Genomic DNA, 17,211 nt, shown 5'->3' with positions numbered 1-17,211 from the left:
GGTGAAGCAGGAAAAATTGTATAGACAAATACCAATTAAACGTCCCACAAAATGAAAACTATTGGTAATGGGAATACTTGTGTCTCTGAATAGATGTGGCTTATACTAGAAATGCAGTTAACAAACCTTAGATTTAGCAACATTGATCTGTAAGATTATCATTTATCTAACAAAGTAATAGAAACAAATTCATCACCCTTAGCAATTTAAATCTCATAACTAACATGCAATTCAGGAGGAGTGTTACTACAGAAGAAGTAGTCTCTTACATTCATGGAAAAAGATTTATAATACAGCATGCTTCTAAAGTAGGTATACACCTCACAAAACTGCCTGTAAAAAGATTTGCAAAACATTTTTTTTTCTTAAAAGTTAGTGTACATAAAACAAAATGAGATTAAGCTACTACTGATCTTCTAAGAATGAGGTTCAATCCCACTATTTACTTAAAATTGAGTAGTACGTAAATCTGCAGCTAATCCCATAGTGTGCATTTTTATTTCAATGGGACTATGGGTGGAACAAGGTACTAAATGCGAGTAGGAGGCAGAATGCATCTTATAATGACCAATAAAGAACCTTCCAGAACACAGCCAAAATAGATAAATACACACAAAAATTGTTTATAATTTACAATTAGTAGTAAAGATACCTCCATCATATGTTTTAATGCATACCACACCAACAAAATCTCTTGATGAAATCAATCCCATACCATAATTGTATGTAAGACTGATGTATACCAGTGTCCGGCAAATACAGATTAAAACTATTAATTTTACTTAATTGGCAAAATATCTTGAATAGTGGGATGTAACAATATTTGATTTTCACTTGAAGCAGTACTTCCTAATAGATGGAGCACTGTACTGGGACTCAGAAGACCTGGATTCTATTCCTGATTCTGCCACTGGCCTGCAGAGTGACCTTAGCCAAGTCACTTCACCTCTCCGTGCCTCAGTTTCTGCATCTATAAAACAGGGATAATGATACTGACCTCCTTGATAAAGTGCTTTGAGATCTATATTGCTGGAGATAGGAAACTGAGTGAGATGGGCCAGGGCCATGAGGTGGCACCAAACATTCTCTGTCAGGTGCTTGGCTGTCTGGTTCTTGTTCACATACTCAGGGTCTAACTGATCATCCTATGTGGGGTTGGACAGGAATTTCCCACCAGGTCAGATTGGCAGTGACATTGGGGTTTTTTTTGCTTTCCTCTGCAGCATGTAGGTATGAGTCACATGCCAGGATTTTCTGCCTCCATTATTCCTGCTATTGCAGGGGCTTTGCACACTGGTGTGCCTTTGTCTCTCTGATTCTGACTGTGGCATGAATTAGTCTATTCTCCGATGACTTGTAATACTTTGGTCTCATTTCGATTGTTGGGTTTAATGTGCAGGTATTGGTGACCTATGACATACAGGAGGTCAGACTAGATGATCTACTGGTCCCTTCTGACCTTAAACTCTGACTGCAGATAAAAAGTGCTACATAAGAGCTAGGTATTATTACAGTAGTTTGTATATGTAGATATTGCTGATGTCTGCTTAAACTTTAGCACAGAACTAATAGGTTTAGTGATTTGTAATTTAAGGAAAGTTTGTGTGTAGTTTTCCGAGAGCATTAAGAATCCATGCATTCACTCCCATTCCTTGGGGGCTGGATTCATTTAGGTGTATACAATCTCAGTAAATGCATATACAAAGCCCTGATAAATTAGCATTCAAAATACACAATACCATATGTGTAAATTTAATAAAACTTTTCCAACCCCACCAGTCCAGGAGAAAGATGGGCTTGATAGTGTGACTAAGTTTAACACATACAAACCATAGCAGACCAGTGGGAGGGAAATGGGAAAAGTAATGATAGAGAAACCAGGGAAAAAAAGCAGTAACATCAGTGAAACAGATGGTTTTCAAAAAGAAAAGGAGGACTTGTGGCACCTTAGAGACTAACAAATTTATTAGAGCATAAGCTTTCGTGAGCTACAGCTCACTTCATTGGATGCATGCAGTGGAAAATACAGTAGGGGGATTTTATGTGCAGAGAGAACATGAAACAATGGGTGTTACCATACACACTGTTATGAGAGTGATCAGGTAAGGTGAGCTATTACCAGCAAGAGGAAAAAAAAACCTTTTGTCGTGATACTCAAGGTGGGCTATTTCCAGCAGTTGACAAGAACGCGTTTGGAACAGTAGGGGAGAAAAATAAATATGGGGAAATAGTTTTACTTTGTGTAATGACACATGCACTCCCAGTCTTTATTCAAGCCTAATTTAATGGTGTCCAGTTTGAAAATTAATTCCAATTCAGCAGTCTCTCGCTGGAGTCTGTTTCTGAAGTATTTTGTTATAATATTGCCACTTTTAGGTCTGTAATCGAGTGGTTTTTGAATGTTATAATTCTTGACATCCGATTTGTGTCCATTTATTCTTTTACGTAGAGACTGTCCGGTTTGGCCAATGTACATGGCAGAGGGGCATTGTTGGCACATGATGGCATATATCACATTGGTAGATGTGCAGGTGAACGAGCCTCTGATAGTGTGGCTGATGTGATTAGGCCCTATGATGGTGTCCCCTGAATAGATATGTGGGTATAGTTGGCAACAGGCTTTGTTGCAAGGATTCTCTTTTTGCGGATATAGACTAACACGGCTGCTACTCTGAAACCTGTCAGATGGTTTTCATTCACCTGGTCATTGTATACATAAATATATGAACACCTTGGGTCCTATGCTCAGAGCCATATGCAAAGCCTTCTCCTGAAAGTAACTAGATACAAAGGTAGGCTAAATGCAGAGCTGATCCTCCTCTTCAGAGACTGTTTATCACATATTTTGTGTTCCTAACTTTTAGTGAGATTGGCACTAGATCTGAAATCAAAAGTGGTCCAAACAGGTGCTGCTGTGCTAGTACAATACAATACCAAATCAATCACTAGGTTGTCCACAGTATCTGAAATTTGGCATATCTCATATCAGCCCAGCATCCAGTTAAATTTCAAAGAAAAGGACTCAGAGGAGTAGTCTAATTGGTTTTTATTTTATCCAATGTCCAAAGTGCGGCTGTGCAAGCTTCCCCTCATTGCCCCTCTAATGTACCTCTCCCCTGAAGCAGAGGGATCTCGTTTGATGTTCTTCTCTGTCCACTCAATCCTTGGCATCTCTGAGGCTGTCACCAGTGGTACAATTAAAAGTATTCATTGCAATGTGTGAACCCTTGTCTACTGAGAAATGAGCAGAGATCGTTGAAGCCATTAGGTGGTAATATTTTTAGTCACTGTCAACATTCATACATTATACTATAATGCAGTGTTTTCCAAACTGCGGGTCATGACCCAGTACTGGGTCACAGCATGTAAGGAACTGGGTCGCCTTGCTCTGGTCAGCACCGCCAACTGGGACGCTAAAAGTCCCATTGGCAGTGCTGCCCAGCTAAGGCAGGCTAGTGCCTACCTTTTCCAAAGCTGCATCCCGGAAGCAGCCAGCAGTGGATCCGGCTTCTAAGCAGGAGGGCCATGGGGCTCTGCGCACTGCCCCTGCCCCAAGCGCCAGCTCCGCACTTTCTTCAACTGGGTCCCCAGAAAAAAAAGTTTGAAAACCACTGCTATAATGGATCATAAACTGCACATAAGTCAATAATGGGATGCACTTGTGAAATGGCTAATATTCTGGGGTATATTAAAACAAGAGTGTTGTATACAAGACATGGGAGGTAATTGTCCCACTCTGCTTGGCAATGGTGAGGTCTCCGCTGGAGTACTGTGTCCAGTTTTGGGTGCCACACTTTAGGAAAGATATGGATAAATTGGGGAGAGTCCAGAGGAGAGCAATAAAAAAATGACAAAAGGTTTTGAAAACCTGACCTATGAAGAAAGGTGGGAAAAAAATCTAAAAGTTCTTCGATCATGTTATGAACTGGAAGAAACAACTTTACAATATTAAATTGTCATTATTTGAGCAAGCCATGTTACAACTAGGGACAGCATGGAGATGTCTTTGCATTTGCTGGATTGATTTAAATTAAATTAAAAAAGCAAGTGAGTTATTCTACAGCTAATTCGTTCTTTTCCCAAATAGCATTACATTCTTAACGACATAAAAGATTTTTTAAAATGTGTTTTATAAAACTATTAGGTTGGATCCTGTAGTTTACATATACATTTCCTTTATTGTATTCATCCATTAACTTACCTTTCTAAATCTTTTAGCTGTTTTTAAATGGATATTTTCAGCCAAATTATCATAAATCTCCTCCGGAACATATGAACAGCTCGTACTGATATCAATGGGAGGCATATATAGGACAAGTGCTATGCTAGAAACCCAGATGGCATTGCTAAAACTTCTAGCAACTATTTACTTATAAATATTTTCGATGAGTATTTGCTATTAAAATTAAATAGCACAATGACATGCATTTGCACAAAGATAACAAAGGTAAATGATGAAGTGCTAAGAGTCATAAGAGTAATTTTTAAAAGTACACAATTAAAAGGAGCAAAACTATATTTCAAATGGATTACAAGGAAAGGAGTGCAATTCAGGGAGTTACCGCAGCAGATAAAACACATTTGTGAATTGCTATGAGACTTTTTGACACACAGTTTTTGGGGATGTATGTAAAATATTTCACTGAATCAAGTCCGATGAAGTGAGCTCTAGCTCACGAAAGCTCATGCTCAAATAAATTGGTTAGTCTCTAAGGTGCCACAAGTACTCCTTTTCTTTTTGCAAATACAGACTAACACGGCTGCTACTCTGAAACCTGTAACGCGTCAGTATATCAGATAGAGAGGAGCTTCCCTGTCCAGGCAGTCGGTGCCTGTGCCTTTAAGAACCCAGCCCTAGGAAGTCGGTGCTGAGACCTAGTCTGTCCTGTGAGAGAGGAAATAAAAAAGCCCTCTGCCTTTAACCCTGTTTTTGCACACATGGCAGGTAGCTTATCCCATCAGGGTAACTGATACTCCCCTCCCTGTCCCTCCCCTGCAGGGGTTTTGCCACCGTCTGGCAGCTCCTCACCCCTGGGCTTAACCTTGCCTGCTATCCCCCCTCTGATTTTGCCTCTCTCCTGCCCCTACCTCCAGCTACTTGATCCCCCTCGCCAGTTAATTTCTGCCCCCTGCTCAGACTCTGCCCACCCACTAAGCCCCCTCCGATTTGCCCCCTTTTAATGCTTGTCAAGAGCAGGCAGAAGAATCTGATTCCAAGTGAGGGCAGCAGCTTCAGCAGATTTACCGAGCATGTTCAGTTGGTGTGCTCCTGCTTTAAGGAACATAAGCAGCAAATTCTGTCAGGGAGAAGTTTCTGACATTGCACATGGCTCTGAGCAGATCAGGAGACTCCCAGTCTGGACTAGCAGTTGCAGCCAGCCGCAGCTCCATGGGGATGGGGGATGGGGCAGCACAAGCGCTTCAGAGCACAGGGCACGGGAGCAGGCCGCAGGGGGGAGAAGGGGGGATGGACTAAGGGGCAGCAACATCTTCCATGCACACTGCAAACAAACATCACCCAAGGAAAGCAGAGACAAGAGACCCTGACAGTGGGGTGGGGCATCTCGGCAGGGCAGATCAGGAGGCTCCCTCCAGACTCCTCAGCAGCAGGGCCAGAGGAAGCAGAGCAGCAAAATAGCACAAAACAACAACCTGCAACTGCTAAAAAAAACCCTGCGACTGTCAGTTATAAATAGCCCAGTTGGGCTGGAAAACCACAGTCAGTACAAAAGACCTACAGTTTACAAAATCACAGGAGACAGCCACCATGAAGCCAGTAGGTTAGGTTAATTTGTTATTAGGTCACGTTTCATTTGGGCGGCGTGTGGTGACCTCTAGTGGTGTGAAAACCATAGAGGTATCTTTCTCCAAACTAGAAAATGATTTAGGAAAATACATTTCTCTCTCAAGTATCCATTGTGAAGACATCATTGGAATAAAGATTTAGATTGTTGCCACATTACTGTACATTGTCAGAATTTCTTCCTTGTTAGGTCTTGTTGCTGCAAGATGTCATTGATAGTAATGTGTACCTTCAACTAGTGCAAACGTTCTTATTTTTGACTCCCTACCTCAACAGATCTTCTGTTATGTTAATTTCAAAAGGCTGAATGAGAAGTCTAGGCAAACTGTTTTCTCTCCCTTGAACATAAGAATGGCCATACTGGGTCAGACCAAAGGTCCATCTAGCCCAGTATCTTGTCTTCTGACCATGGCCAATGTCAGGTGCTTCAGAGGGAATGAATAGAACAGGTGATCAAGTGATCCATCCCTTGTCACCCATTCCCAGCTTCTGGGAAACAGAGGCTAAGGACTCCATCTCTGCCCATCCTGGCTAATAGCCATTGATGGACCTATCCTCCAGGAACTGTTATAAGCTTGGCCTTCCCAACATCCTCAGGCAAACAGTTGACTATGCATTGTGTGAAGAAATACTCTTTTGTTTTAAACCTGCTGCCTATTAATTTCATTCGGTGACCCCCTAGTTCATGTGTTATGAGTAAATAACACTTCCTTACTTACTTTCTCCACACCAGTCATGATTTTATAAACCTCTATCATATCCCCCCCTTAGTCATCTGTTTTCCAAGCTGAAAAGTCCGTGTCTTATTAATCACTCCTCATATGAAAGCTGTTCCATACCCCTAATCACTTTTGTGGCCCTTTTCTGTACCTTTTCCAATATATCTTTTTTGAGATGGGGCGACCACATCCACATGCAGTATTCAAGATGTGGGCATACCATGAATTTATATAGAGGCAATATAATATTTTTTGTCTTTTTATCTATCCCTTTCCTAATGATTTCCAACATTCGGTTAGCTTTTTTGACTGCTGCTGCACATTGAGTTGATGTTTTCAGAGAACTATCCACAGTGACTTTCTTTCTTCAGTGGTAACAGCTAATTTAGACCCCATCATTTTATATGTAGAGTTGGGATTAGGTTTTCCAATGTGCATTACTTTGCATTTATCAACATAGAATTTCATCTGCCATTTTGTTGCCCACTCATCAGTTTTCCAAGAACCCTTTGTAACTCTTCTCAGTCTGCTTTGGACTTAACTATCTTAAATAGTTTTGTATCATCTTCAAATTTTTCCACTTCACTATTTACCCCTTTTCCAGATGATTTATTAATATGTTGAACATTACTGATCTCAGTACAGACCCCACTATTTACCTTTCTCCTTTTTGAAAACTGACCATTTATTCCTACCCTTTGTTTCCTATCTTTTAACCAGTCATTGATCCATGAGAAGACCTTCCCTCTTATCCGATGACAGCTTATTTTGCTTAAGAGCCTTGGTGAGGGCAAAAAATCTAAGTACACTATATTCACTGGATCCCCCTTGTCCACATGCTTGTTGATCCCCTCAACAAATTCTAGTAGATTGGTGAGGCATGATTTCCCTTTAAAAAAACCATGCTGACTCTTCCACAACAAATCGTATTCATCTGTGTCTGATAATTCTGTTCTTCAGTACTGGGCAAATTGGTTGAAACTATAGTGAAGTTAGGCTTGCTGGCCTGTAATTGCAGGGATCACCTCTGGAGCCTTTTAAAAAAAATTGGCATCACATTAGCTATCCTCCCATCATCTGGCACAGAAGATGAATTAAATTATAGGTTATATACCACAGTTAGTATTTCTACAATTTCACATTTGAGTTCCCCTTGTGTCTGAATACTTTTAGCTCTATCACCTCCATCACCATAGAGCTTTAAGTACTTCTCAGATTAATTAGATCTGCATAGAAGGTCTTTAAAAAACTCCATGGAGTCCTGAATATGTGGGATATATTCAGTGATTATTTGTAGTGAACTTTTAGTGAACTTTTTTTGGTTCTAAGAGACCCATGATAAAATTCTACTGAACTGTGATAGACTTCACTTCTTGGGTTCTGTTAAATCATCCCTTCTACAGACAATTACTGTGATATATACAAATAAGCAGAGCAAATGTGTTTTGCTTTTTTGTATGCCCTGGTTCATTTGAAAGTAAAGACTTTAAAAAAAGTCTTCAGGTAGGATACTTCACTGCCACCCCAGTCCATTTCCAACAATGCTGTAACCAAGCAGAACTCTGTTGTACTGTTACCACAGACAATATAGTTTTCAAATAGGTAGTATAGAAGTTCCCAGTATACAAAGCTAATACAGTATGTTTGTTTTTCCTAATGATGTTGCCTCCTTCCTCTGTTATCGTTACAATGACAAAGTATGCGTGTTTAAATCAGGCGTGGAGGAGGAAAGAGGAAATCAGTAAACTAAATCAATGAACAGCTTCTCCCTTTCTCTCTGCAAGCATATGCACTATGGGTTACACACGATCCATCAGGGGACACATTTTTCCGGCAGTACATCACCAGTATACACACCTGACCGTGTGGCAGTTTGGTTATCCACACTCCATGTGAACTCAAAGCTGTAAGGAAAATTGTGTTCCAAACATGTACAATAAGCTATTTATGTTCATTCATAACTTTACTTTTAAATCTTTTTCATTTAGCAAAATGCACAAAAACCATGGATTTTTGAGTGTTATAAACCGCCAGCCAACACCCCATCTTCTATTGTGACACTTCATATTTCAGAGGACGTAAAATAGATTTTAAGATGATCATGAGCAAAATATAATCCCAGTATATTAATATTGAATTCAATGTCTATGGCTGCAAATTGTTGAGCATCCTCTCCGGCCTCCCCACCCACTGATGGCCCTGTTAAGAGTCGGGGCTATGAACTGCGTAATTCTGGCTGTTCTGGGATGCATGCTTTGATCTGGATAGACTTGGTAACGCTGCAGCACAAGCATTGGGCACGCTGGCTATTCCAGGAAGCGTTTTCCAGTGCCGACACGGCTGGCTGCTGTAATCACTCATTTAGCTTCCTACACCCAGGGGTGCTGGAACACTTTTTATAGCGCCTGGGCCGATGACGGAATGGAAACCCTCCATCTGGTGTCTGTTGTTATCACTGCTTCAAGCCGGGGGCGCACCCCGAGTTCCAGCACCGCCTCCAACTCCTGAGGCTTTCCCGGCTCCGCTCCAGGCTCCCCCTGCAGCGGGCAGCCGCGCAGGGCCCCTCAATGGCTGCTCTGGCCTTCCGGCAGCCGACGCCCGGGCCTCGGGCGTGGCCGCTCTGGCCCCTCTAGAACGCGCTCTATGACCCCGTTCGGGAGCCGATGACAGCGGGTTCCAAGGCTCAGTTACGGAAGCGGCCGCCCGGCGAGGAGGCAGCTGCGCGCGCAGCCCGGGCTCCGGACGCCGAGGAGAGCGCGGCCGTCGCCATCGCTAGGGGGTCCCGGCCCCGGCCGCGTCCGGGCACCATAGCGCCGCTGCGGTGAGGCCCCGCCCCGCTGCCGCGTCGGGCCCCGGGCCCGGTGCATGGAGAGACGGGGGAGGATGGACTGCCCCGCGCTGCCCCCGGGCTGGAAGAAGGAGGAGGTGATCCGCAAGTCGGGCCTCAGCGCCGGCAAGAGCGATGTCTACTACTTCAGGTACCGCCTGGGCGGCCCCCTCCCGACCGGCCCGCCGGGACAGGCCCCCTCGTCTGTCTCCCCCCCCGCCCCCCACCCGGGGCCGGGACACGGACCGCTCCCCCGGGCAGGCTCCCCTCCTCGCTCCCCGCCCCCGGCACATCCTTCCCCGGACAGGCCTCTCCACCCCCACAGGCTCTCCGCGCCAGGCAGCGGACGCGGGGGTCGCGCCCCCAGCCACATTCCCTCCCCCCCCCCCTCCACGGAGGAGATGCAACTCCCAGTGTCGGCTTCAGCACTAATAATACCAGGCAGTGCTGCCACTGGGGCCACGATGTGTCAGACAGACCCCCCCCCTCTGCCCCTTCCGGGTCCAGGACCCCCTACGTGGCACCCTTCCCCCCCCCCCATAGGGCCAGGACACCCCCATTCAGACATGCATTTGCCCCCACCCCATTATTCACTGGCAGCCCCGCCATCCCTATTTCCCCTCCCCCCTTCACATGTACACATCCACGGGAATAGGACACTTTCACATTCTCACACGTCATTGGGAAGAACTGAAAGCAAGTGACTTGTTTAAAAAAACCAAATATTCAAGAAGTCACCTTCTCGCAGCCATGTCTTTGATCTGCAGATAATTGGTTTGGGGAAAGTTGACAGGCTGTCCTCCTGCCTGTTTTGGCCTTCAGAAAGCACTCCCTGCTGAAGTCACAGCACCTGTCTTCCCCTCCATGGTGATTTTTTCCTGTTGGTCATTTGAAGAGCTTGGATTGATCAGGCTTGAATTAGTGCCAGCTTTGGACATATCATTACACTCCACCCTCTTATATATATTCTTATCTGAATTCTGTGTACGTGCATTTGCAAATTCAGACTTTATACTACTACAGGTGTGGCAGGCATATACAGGCTGTTAACAGTGCAGATATTTAACTAGAGAAATAATCAAGCTTGGTTTCTGAAGCAGGAATATTGTAAATTTGAATTCTGAAGCAAGGGCTAGTAGAGCCTGTACGTGTAAGTGGGGGAATAGTCCCGCTATTGTGGGGAACTTTCCTGGCTTCTGTACTACCCCGGTGAAGTGGGCTAGCGAAAGGATCTGAGTCGTCGCTCCCACTTCCTTTACCCAGTGGCCTCCCTTCCCTTGAGGGCTCCCCTTCCACTCTCCTGTCTGGCAGAGTCCTTGTAACCTCAACAAGGCTGGGCCCAGGATTCCTGGGGGGCTTGACCCCCAACCCTGCTGTGGTCACCTAGGACAGGGGCTAGGGTGTCCCCACTCCAGGATACACTCTCTGCACTGAGCACTTCTCTGATCCACTGACCATTACATACAATTTAAAGCAAATGCAAGTTATTTAATCAATTTAATTTTAAAAAGAATAAGGAAAAATGGGAAAGGTTAAAGGAAACCCATCACCCCGCTCTGTGGCACAGAACATCACAAACAGTGCCTCTGGAATGTCAGGGCAGTTCACAGTCTGCTCCTTGTAAGTCCCAGGCCTCCTTCTCAGGCCCTGGCTGTGCTGCAGGGATGCTCTGGGTTGGACACTTGCTCTGGTGGTGGCCTCAGGCTCTAAGTGGTAGGACCCTTCTTCCCAGTGTCACCCCCGCCCTGTCGGGGTTTCGATCCAAGCCTGGCCTGCAGAGCCTCTTTGCTGAGGCGTCTCCCTGTGCTGGGCTTGCTGCCCAGGGTCCCCCTTGCTCTCCCCAGCTGCTCACCACACCCAGCTCCGGACTGCTCCAGCCCCAGCTCCACCACTCGGTCTCAGTGCTGCTGCTCTGCCTCCAGCTCCCTGGGCTGCTTCTTTGGCCCCATCTGCCTCTAGTTGCTACAGCTCTGCTCCCAGGACAGGTCTGCTCTGCAGGCTGCTTCTGTGACTTTGCTCCCAGCACTGACCAGCTTCCTGGGCTGCTTTTCTGGCCCCTCTGGCTCTGATTGCTGCAGCTCTGCTCCCAGGGCAAGTCTGCTCTCTCTGGGCTGTGCCTCTAGCTTTGGGCTTGCAGCTCTGCTCCCAGGACAGGGTCTGCTCTCTCTGGGCTGCTTTTCTGGTCCCTCTGGGTCTGGCACAGCTCTGCTCCCCAGCTCAGCTCGGGCCCCTGCTTTCTCCTTAGCTCGGCCCCACTCTGTCTGACCCAGGCAATTCCAGCTCATACAGAGGACAGGACCTCCCTGGCCTCCTGACTCCCTGATTAGCCTGCCCACCCTGTCATTCAGGCTGACCTGGAGCGTTGGCCTCTCCCCATTGTTCCTGGGGGCTGTCAGTCTCAGGGTCCTGATTCCCCATCAACCCTTCCCCCTTTTTAGTACTGGGAGCTAGCAACTAAAACACCCCCACTGAATGTTAGTAAGGGGGCAACAGTCCCCTTACACAAGTGAAGCTATCAGCTGCAGTTTAAGGTTGCAGTCCTGCAGTGCACTCCTTGCGGATGGACTAGTTGCAGGATCCCCATTGACTTCCATATGGAAGAGCCCACGTGCTCATGCAACTTCCCATTAAAGTCAGTGATGATTTGTCCCTGACAGCTTATTGTAGAATCAGGTTCTAAAACACTTAACATCTTTGATGCTAAATGAGCCCCTGAGCAATAGGTGTTACTTATAAATGGTGCAAGCTGAATTGCTCTTGTTTTTTTTTTTTCCCTCCTTTTGGGAAAATGAAATTAAATGGAATGCTCACAGCTGTGCCAAGAGAAACAGTCACAAACTTGGATCTCTTATTTTAAAACCAGTATTTTTAAATTTAGAGTAAATACTGTTCAGAAGTGAGTTTTTTTCGTTCTAGCAAAATATTGTTTTTACTCTCAATTCTAAAGTTGCTGAACTGTTTGAAGAGTTCACTTTTAGACAAACAAATTGAAACACTTTGTTAGTAAGTTAAAAGTATGTGAAAATATGGGTGTTAGATGGACAGTTTTGTAGCTGTAACTATATTCAATATTACTATCACAACAATAATACAAAAACCCTACTCTTTCTTTTTACCTTCATTCTTTGTAGGGGTCTCATTAGAGCAGTGGTTCTCAAACTTATGTACTGGTGACTCCTTTCACATAGGAAGCCTCTGAGTGCAACCCCCCTTATAAATTAAAAACACTTTTAAATATATTCAATACCATTATAAATGCTGGAGGCAAAGCAGGGTTTGGGGTGGAGGCTGACAGCTCACAACCCCCTCATGTAATAACCTCACAACCCCCAGTTTGAGAACCCCTGCATTAGAGGCACTGAAAAACAACTTACAGTTTGTTTCCTTTCTCTTTTGAGAAAAGTAGTAAGTCTTGGTGCTTTGTCTGTAGAACATACAGTCAGACACAAGTCCACACTGCTCTGTGTTAAAGGAAACTCCCTTCTGTTATGGCCACCCTCTTACCAGAGCTCTTCTATTTATGGCTGTCTCTAATGAGTCACACCTGAAGGCCTCTCCCTAACTTTAAAGTAGTGTTTTGGGGCAGGGCTTACTCTCTTCTCTTAGCGCAATGAAGGACTAAGGGCTTAGCCTTTTCATTGTCCTACTCGGGGCAGTTTATTTGTCAGTGTATTTAGAAGCCAGTTTCTATTAGCATTGCACATAGGATCATTTGACCCATCATGTGTTGCCACTAGACAAAAGAAGTGTCTATACTTGTGGAAGGGGAAGCATTGATTTCCATTAGCATTTTAAATAAATCTTATTGGAAACCCCTTTCTAAAGGAGTTTAATTTGCCATTGTTCTTGTATTACTGCCTTTGTCTGATTTGTGCTACTAACGGTATGCTAATATGGTGGCAGATGATTGGATAACATCTGGCATCACGATCAGCTTTTTCTTGCTGCAGTACCACCTTATTGTGAAGCCTGTCTGAAAGCTTAAACTTGAGGCCCACAACATGGTTCTTATTTTCTAAGTTGTTCCCTGTTGATTGTGGGCCTGGTGATGCACTTTACACGTAAAGTCACTGTTCACAGATTTAAGTGCCAGATTTTGCTTAAGACAAACATTTATTGTGGACAGTATTATTTTAATAGGAACATTTGATTCAGAACAACTAAGTGATTACAGATATATCCTAAAACAACCATTTGGAAAAACGCTACTTAAACGGTTCAGTCCTTTGTAACTGTTTCTGTCTTGCTAGAACTCTGGGGATCTTAATATGCTCAGTTTTCTATATTTTAGGTCCCTGATTAAAATAGGGGGAGGACAAAGCAGTTTAATTGAAATAACCATTATGACCAAGCTCTGCAAAGGTATCCATTGATTTCAGTGGAAGTTAGGAGCCTAAATACCTAGGTGCATCTGGGCCCATACTACCAGTTTTTCACCCTGATTCTGCCGTGAGCCATGAGTGACCTCATTGTGGCTCTGTGCTGAGCTCACTGCAGAACTGGGGTCTTGTTTGTTTTTTCTAAAGGCAAGAAAAAAGAGGAAAAAGTTTTAAAAGCAATTTCAGTTAGCATGATCAACTAAGTAAATGATGGTGGCTAAGCAGAACTCTTACAGGATTGCAATAAGTTGTAATCAATATGATTATTGATCTTGAAATCCACTTTGGTTCAGCATTGCATTACAGAATTTTAATATCAAATTCACATAACATGGTTTGATAATTTGTTGGTCATGTGGACAAGCTGATAATACAGTGTAGAGCCCTCTAGCATTTTTGTGTGGAACGGTGTCTGCCCTTCTTGGAGATAGATGCCAGTTAGTCCTACTGACTTAATTTATAAGTTTTATAATCCAACTATTCATTAACAATATGGATGGGGTGGAAATACTGCTTAAGAAATACTGTACCAGATGAAAATGTAGCTTTATTTTTAATTAGTTGTGCACTGTGGTCCATATCTCAATAAGAAAAAGTATTTTGCTTATGCTGGAAGACATAATAAGAAACTCTGGGTTTTAAAAAATATGTATTAAAGATGAAGAGGATTATAATCTGGTTTTGAACCTAAAAAATCTGCCTTTTTTATCTGGGAAAGAATTAGGAGTAAATGGTTCAAATTTTAGGACTCATTCCAGCATTATCATTATCGGCAGAATTGTCTACTTTCATTTTCAATGAGTTATGTTTGTGCAAACCATTGAAAGAAATTGGTTTGCACAGGTATCACTCTTGACATAATTTGACAATAATGGGCCTTGCACAGGTGTCACTGAGGGCCTAGTTTGGCCTGCAGATCCTTTAATAGTGATGATATATTGGAATAAAAAATGCAGCTTTTTTGTAGATGAAATTGTGTTTATAGGCTGATGTCGTAAACTGAACCTCTTTGATACCGAAATCATTGTGACAAGCAACATGGCATCAGCAATTTTGGAAACCTGAGATGCCGTTTTCAGAGTAAACCCACACTTAAAATTTTTAAATCCATATTTCAGGTTGCTATCTATAATATGTATATGTTTTAATATACACATATCCATGGCAACATGGGTAAGTATATTACAGTTATTAAATGTTTGAGATTTTATTTAAAAATAAGAAATATTTGAAATAAAACAAAAGATTGTCTTGCTCTATTGAAACAAACTAACAGCCTCATGGTCATTAGACATGTTTTTATTCACTCTACAGTGCTAAAAAGTGCAAATGGCATTTGACAGTTAAAAGAATACATGAATTCAGTTTGTGGTTATACTGCCAATACCATAAAGCAGATTGTAAGTTTACATCATGTTGGGGTGGTGAATGGGATGGATAATTGCATCAGTACCTCAAAAGAAACAGATCTCTTCTTGAATAGCTTTGTAACAGATAATCATAGACTGCCTTTGAATTCTACAAATTTGTGGTAGGAGATCTTTCTTTCTTAAATAAAAGCTTGTTGAAAGAAAAATTCCGGGGGAAGTTCATTATTGTTGGACACGTGGCTCCCCACAGTGTGTGTGTGTGCGTGCATGTATATTTTACTTATAATGTGCCTCTTCTGAAATCCAAACACAGTAATAAAAATTACTCTGCACTGATCTGCACTAAATATTGTTGTCAGTTTGGGATATGACTTTTTTTTAATTTTTCAACCCAGCATAGCTATATTAACCATCATATGGATGCAGTTTTATCTTTATAACTGTGCTTATACAGTAAACTTTATGGTTTGAGGCACTGAATCCACACTAGGAGGATTTTGCCAAAATATTTAGACAGCAAAACCCTCCTAGTGTAGACCGGGCCTTAAATATTTCTACATATTAAGAAGTTACTTTAAAAACTGAACAGTTTGATGTTGTCCACTAAAATTGTAAAGTAGCTCTTCTTTCCTGAAAAGAAACTGTAAACAAATCAAGACCAACTGGTGGCTTTACTTACGCTGCTATTGTTTTGAAAGTAGCACTTTGAGATTAACAACCTCTTCAATAGATTCCTTTTAAATGCAACTACAAAAGCTGGACCGCATTGCTTTGACACTACTTCTGGATGTTTGTTTTGTGGTTTGATAGTAAAGCAAATACTTAGGTGTTCCAACAACATTTGGATTAGCAGGATTCTGTGCTCTTCCAAAGGATAGATAGTTCAACAGCTTTGCATATCTCTTCAACAGATTTGCTTGTGTAATTACTCTTAGCTCGTTTACTATTAGGTAAGTCCCCAGTCTTGCAAATGGTACTGACCCCTGTATTCTCAGGGAACCCCATTCAAGTCACTGGGGCTCCACACAGGTGCTGAGATCCACCTGCATGGAACAAATTGTAGAATGAGGGGCTAAATATTTGGAATTTGTCTCCTACCCCATCTGTTTGGCTAAAAATACCAACTTCCATCACCTGTGAACTTCTTTCCTCTGCTCTCGTCTGTTATCTCTTTTCCACACTGTTCCCAATTCATTGAATGACTTCCTTTTTCCATTTTATCAAGCCAACACCATCATCTCATTCTTCATATCTATTCTAAAACTCTCTACTTCTCTTTTGAAGCCCATAAAGCCACCTCTTATTTTAAAAAACAACAACAAACCTGTATCTTAACATCTGGATTTCTAGTATATTGTGTTTTCTTAAAGACCTTTCTGTTCTGAAAAAAGTTATATAATATACAGTAATACACATTGTTAATGCTAAGCAAACAATAGATAATTGTCACTGGGATTTTCCTTAAAGCTGTATTTAAGAAATTATATTTTGATTCTGGTGGATTGGTCAATCTTTCTTAACTTAGCAGCAGCGGGCATTAGGATTTATTTACCTATGTTACCTGACCAAAAGTTTCTATCAGCACTTCTGCTACCCCTCTAGAGATGCATAATATTAGGTTCAAGTGGCCTCTGAGTTTTTGTCACATTATTGAGCTTTAACATCCAGTCTTCCTTTTGCTGTCTGCACTCTGTCCATTGAGGGAGAAATGTCACCAAGGAGACTTCATCTTTTTCCAGCCTGAACAGTTAGACTTCAGGTTGCTCTTGATTCAAATTGGCCTGTGCAGCAGGACTACATAATACTTAGGCAAATTCTTGTGGTCAAATAAATATTCAAAAATTGTGGATGGCACGTGTAGTCCTGACAGAAGTAGCTGTGAGGGGATGGAGAATGGTCAGTTGTCCCTCTGGGGACGGCAGATGCAAAAGGAACTGTTAGAGCTTTGAGCATGACCAAGTCACATGAAATCTTTGGAGACTGTAACTATTAAACTCTTAAAAAGTCTCTACTGAATGTGAACTGCAATTTTTAAACAATTTTTTGTCAAAGGCTTATAACTTGGTGAAAGTTGGACAGATTTTCATAGGGACAACACTGGCACAAAGACCAG

The 17,211-nt window shown here is 42.7% G+C and overlaps 1 protein-coding gene across 1 annotated transcript in view; it reads left to right on the top strand.

The window, feature by feature from the left end:
• The first annotated feature begins 8,624 nt into the window (after nucleotides 1-8,624).
• MBD2 (methyl-CpG binding domain protein 2) overlaps nucleotides 8,625-17,211 on the top strand; it is a 51,294-nt gene continuing 42,707 nt past the window's right edge. The window contains exon 1 of the mRNA XM_084629646.1: nucleotides 8,625-9,500. Within this exon, the coding sequence (XP_084485772.1) occupies nucleotides 9,388-9,500 (113 nt within the window). The 5' untranslated portion in view covers nucleotides 8,625-9,387. The remainder of the gene's footprint in view (nucleotides 9,501-17,211) is intronic.

The sequence above is a fragment of the Lepidochelys olivacea genome, assembly GCF_965140295.1.
Source record: "Lepidochelys olivacea isolate rLepOli2 genome assembly, chromosome: 5".
Lineage (NCBI taxonomy): Eukaryota > Metazoa > Chordata > Testudines > Cheloniidae > Lepidochelys > Lepidochelys olivacea.
Note: the sequence above shows the minus strand (reverse complement) of the source record. Positions and strands in the feature narration are given on the sequence as shown.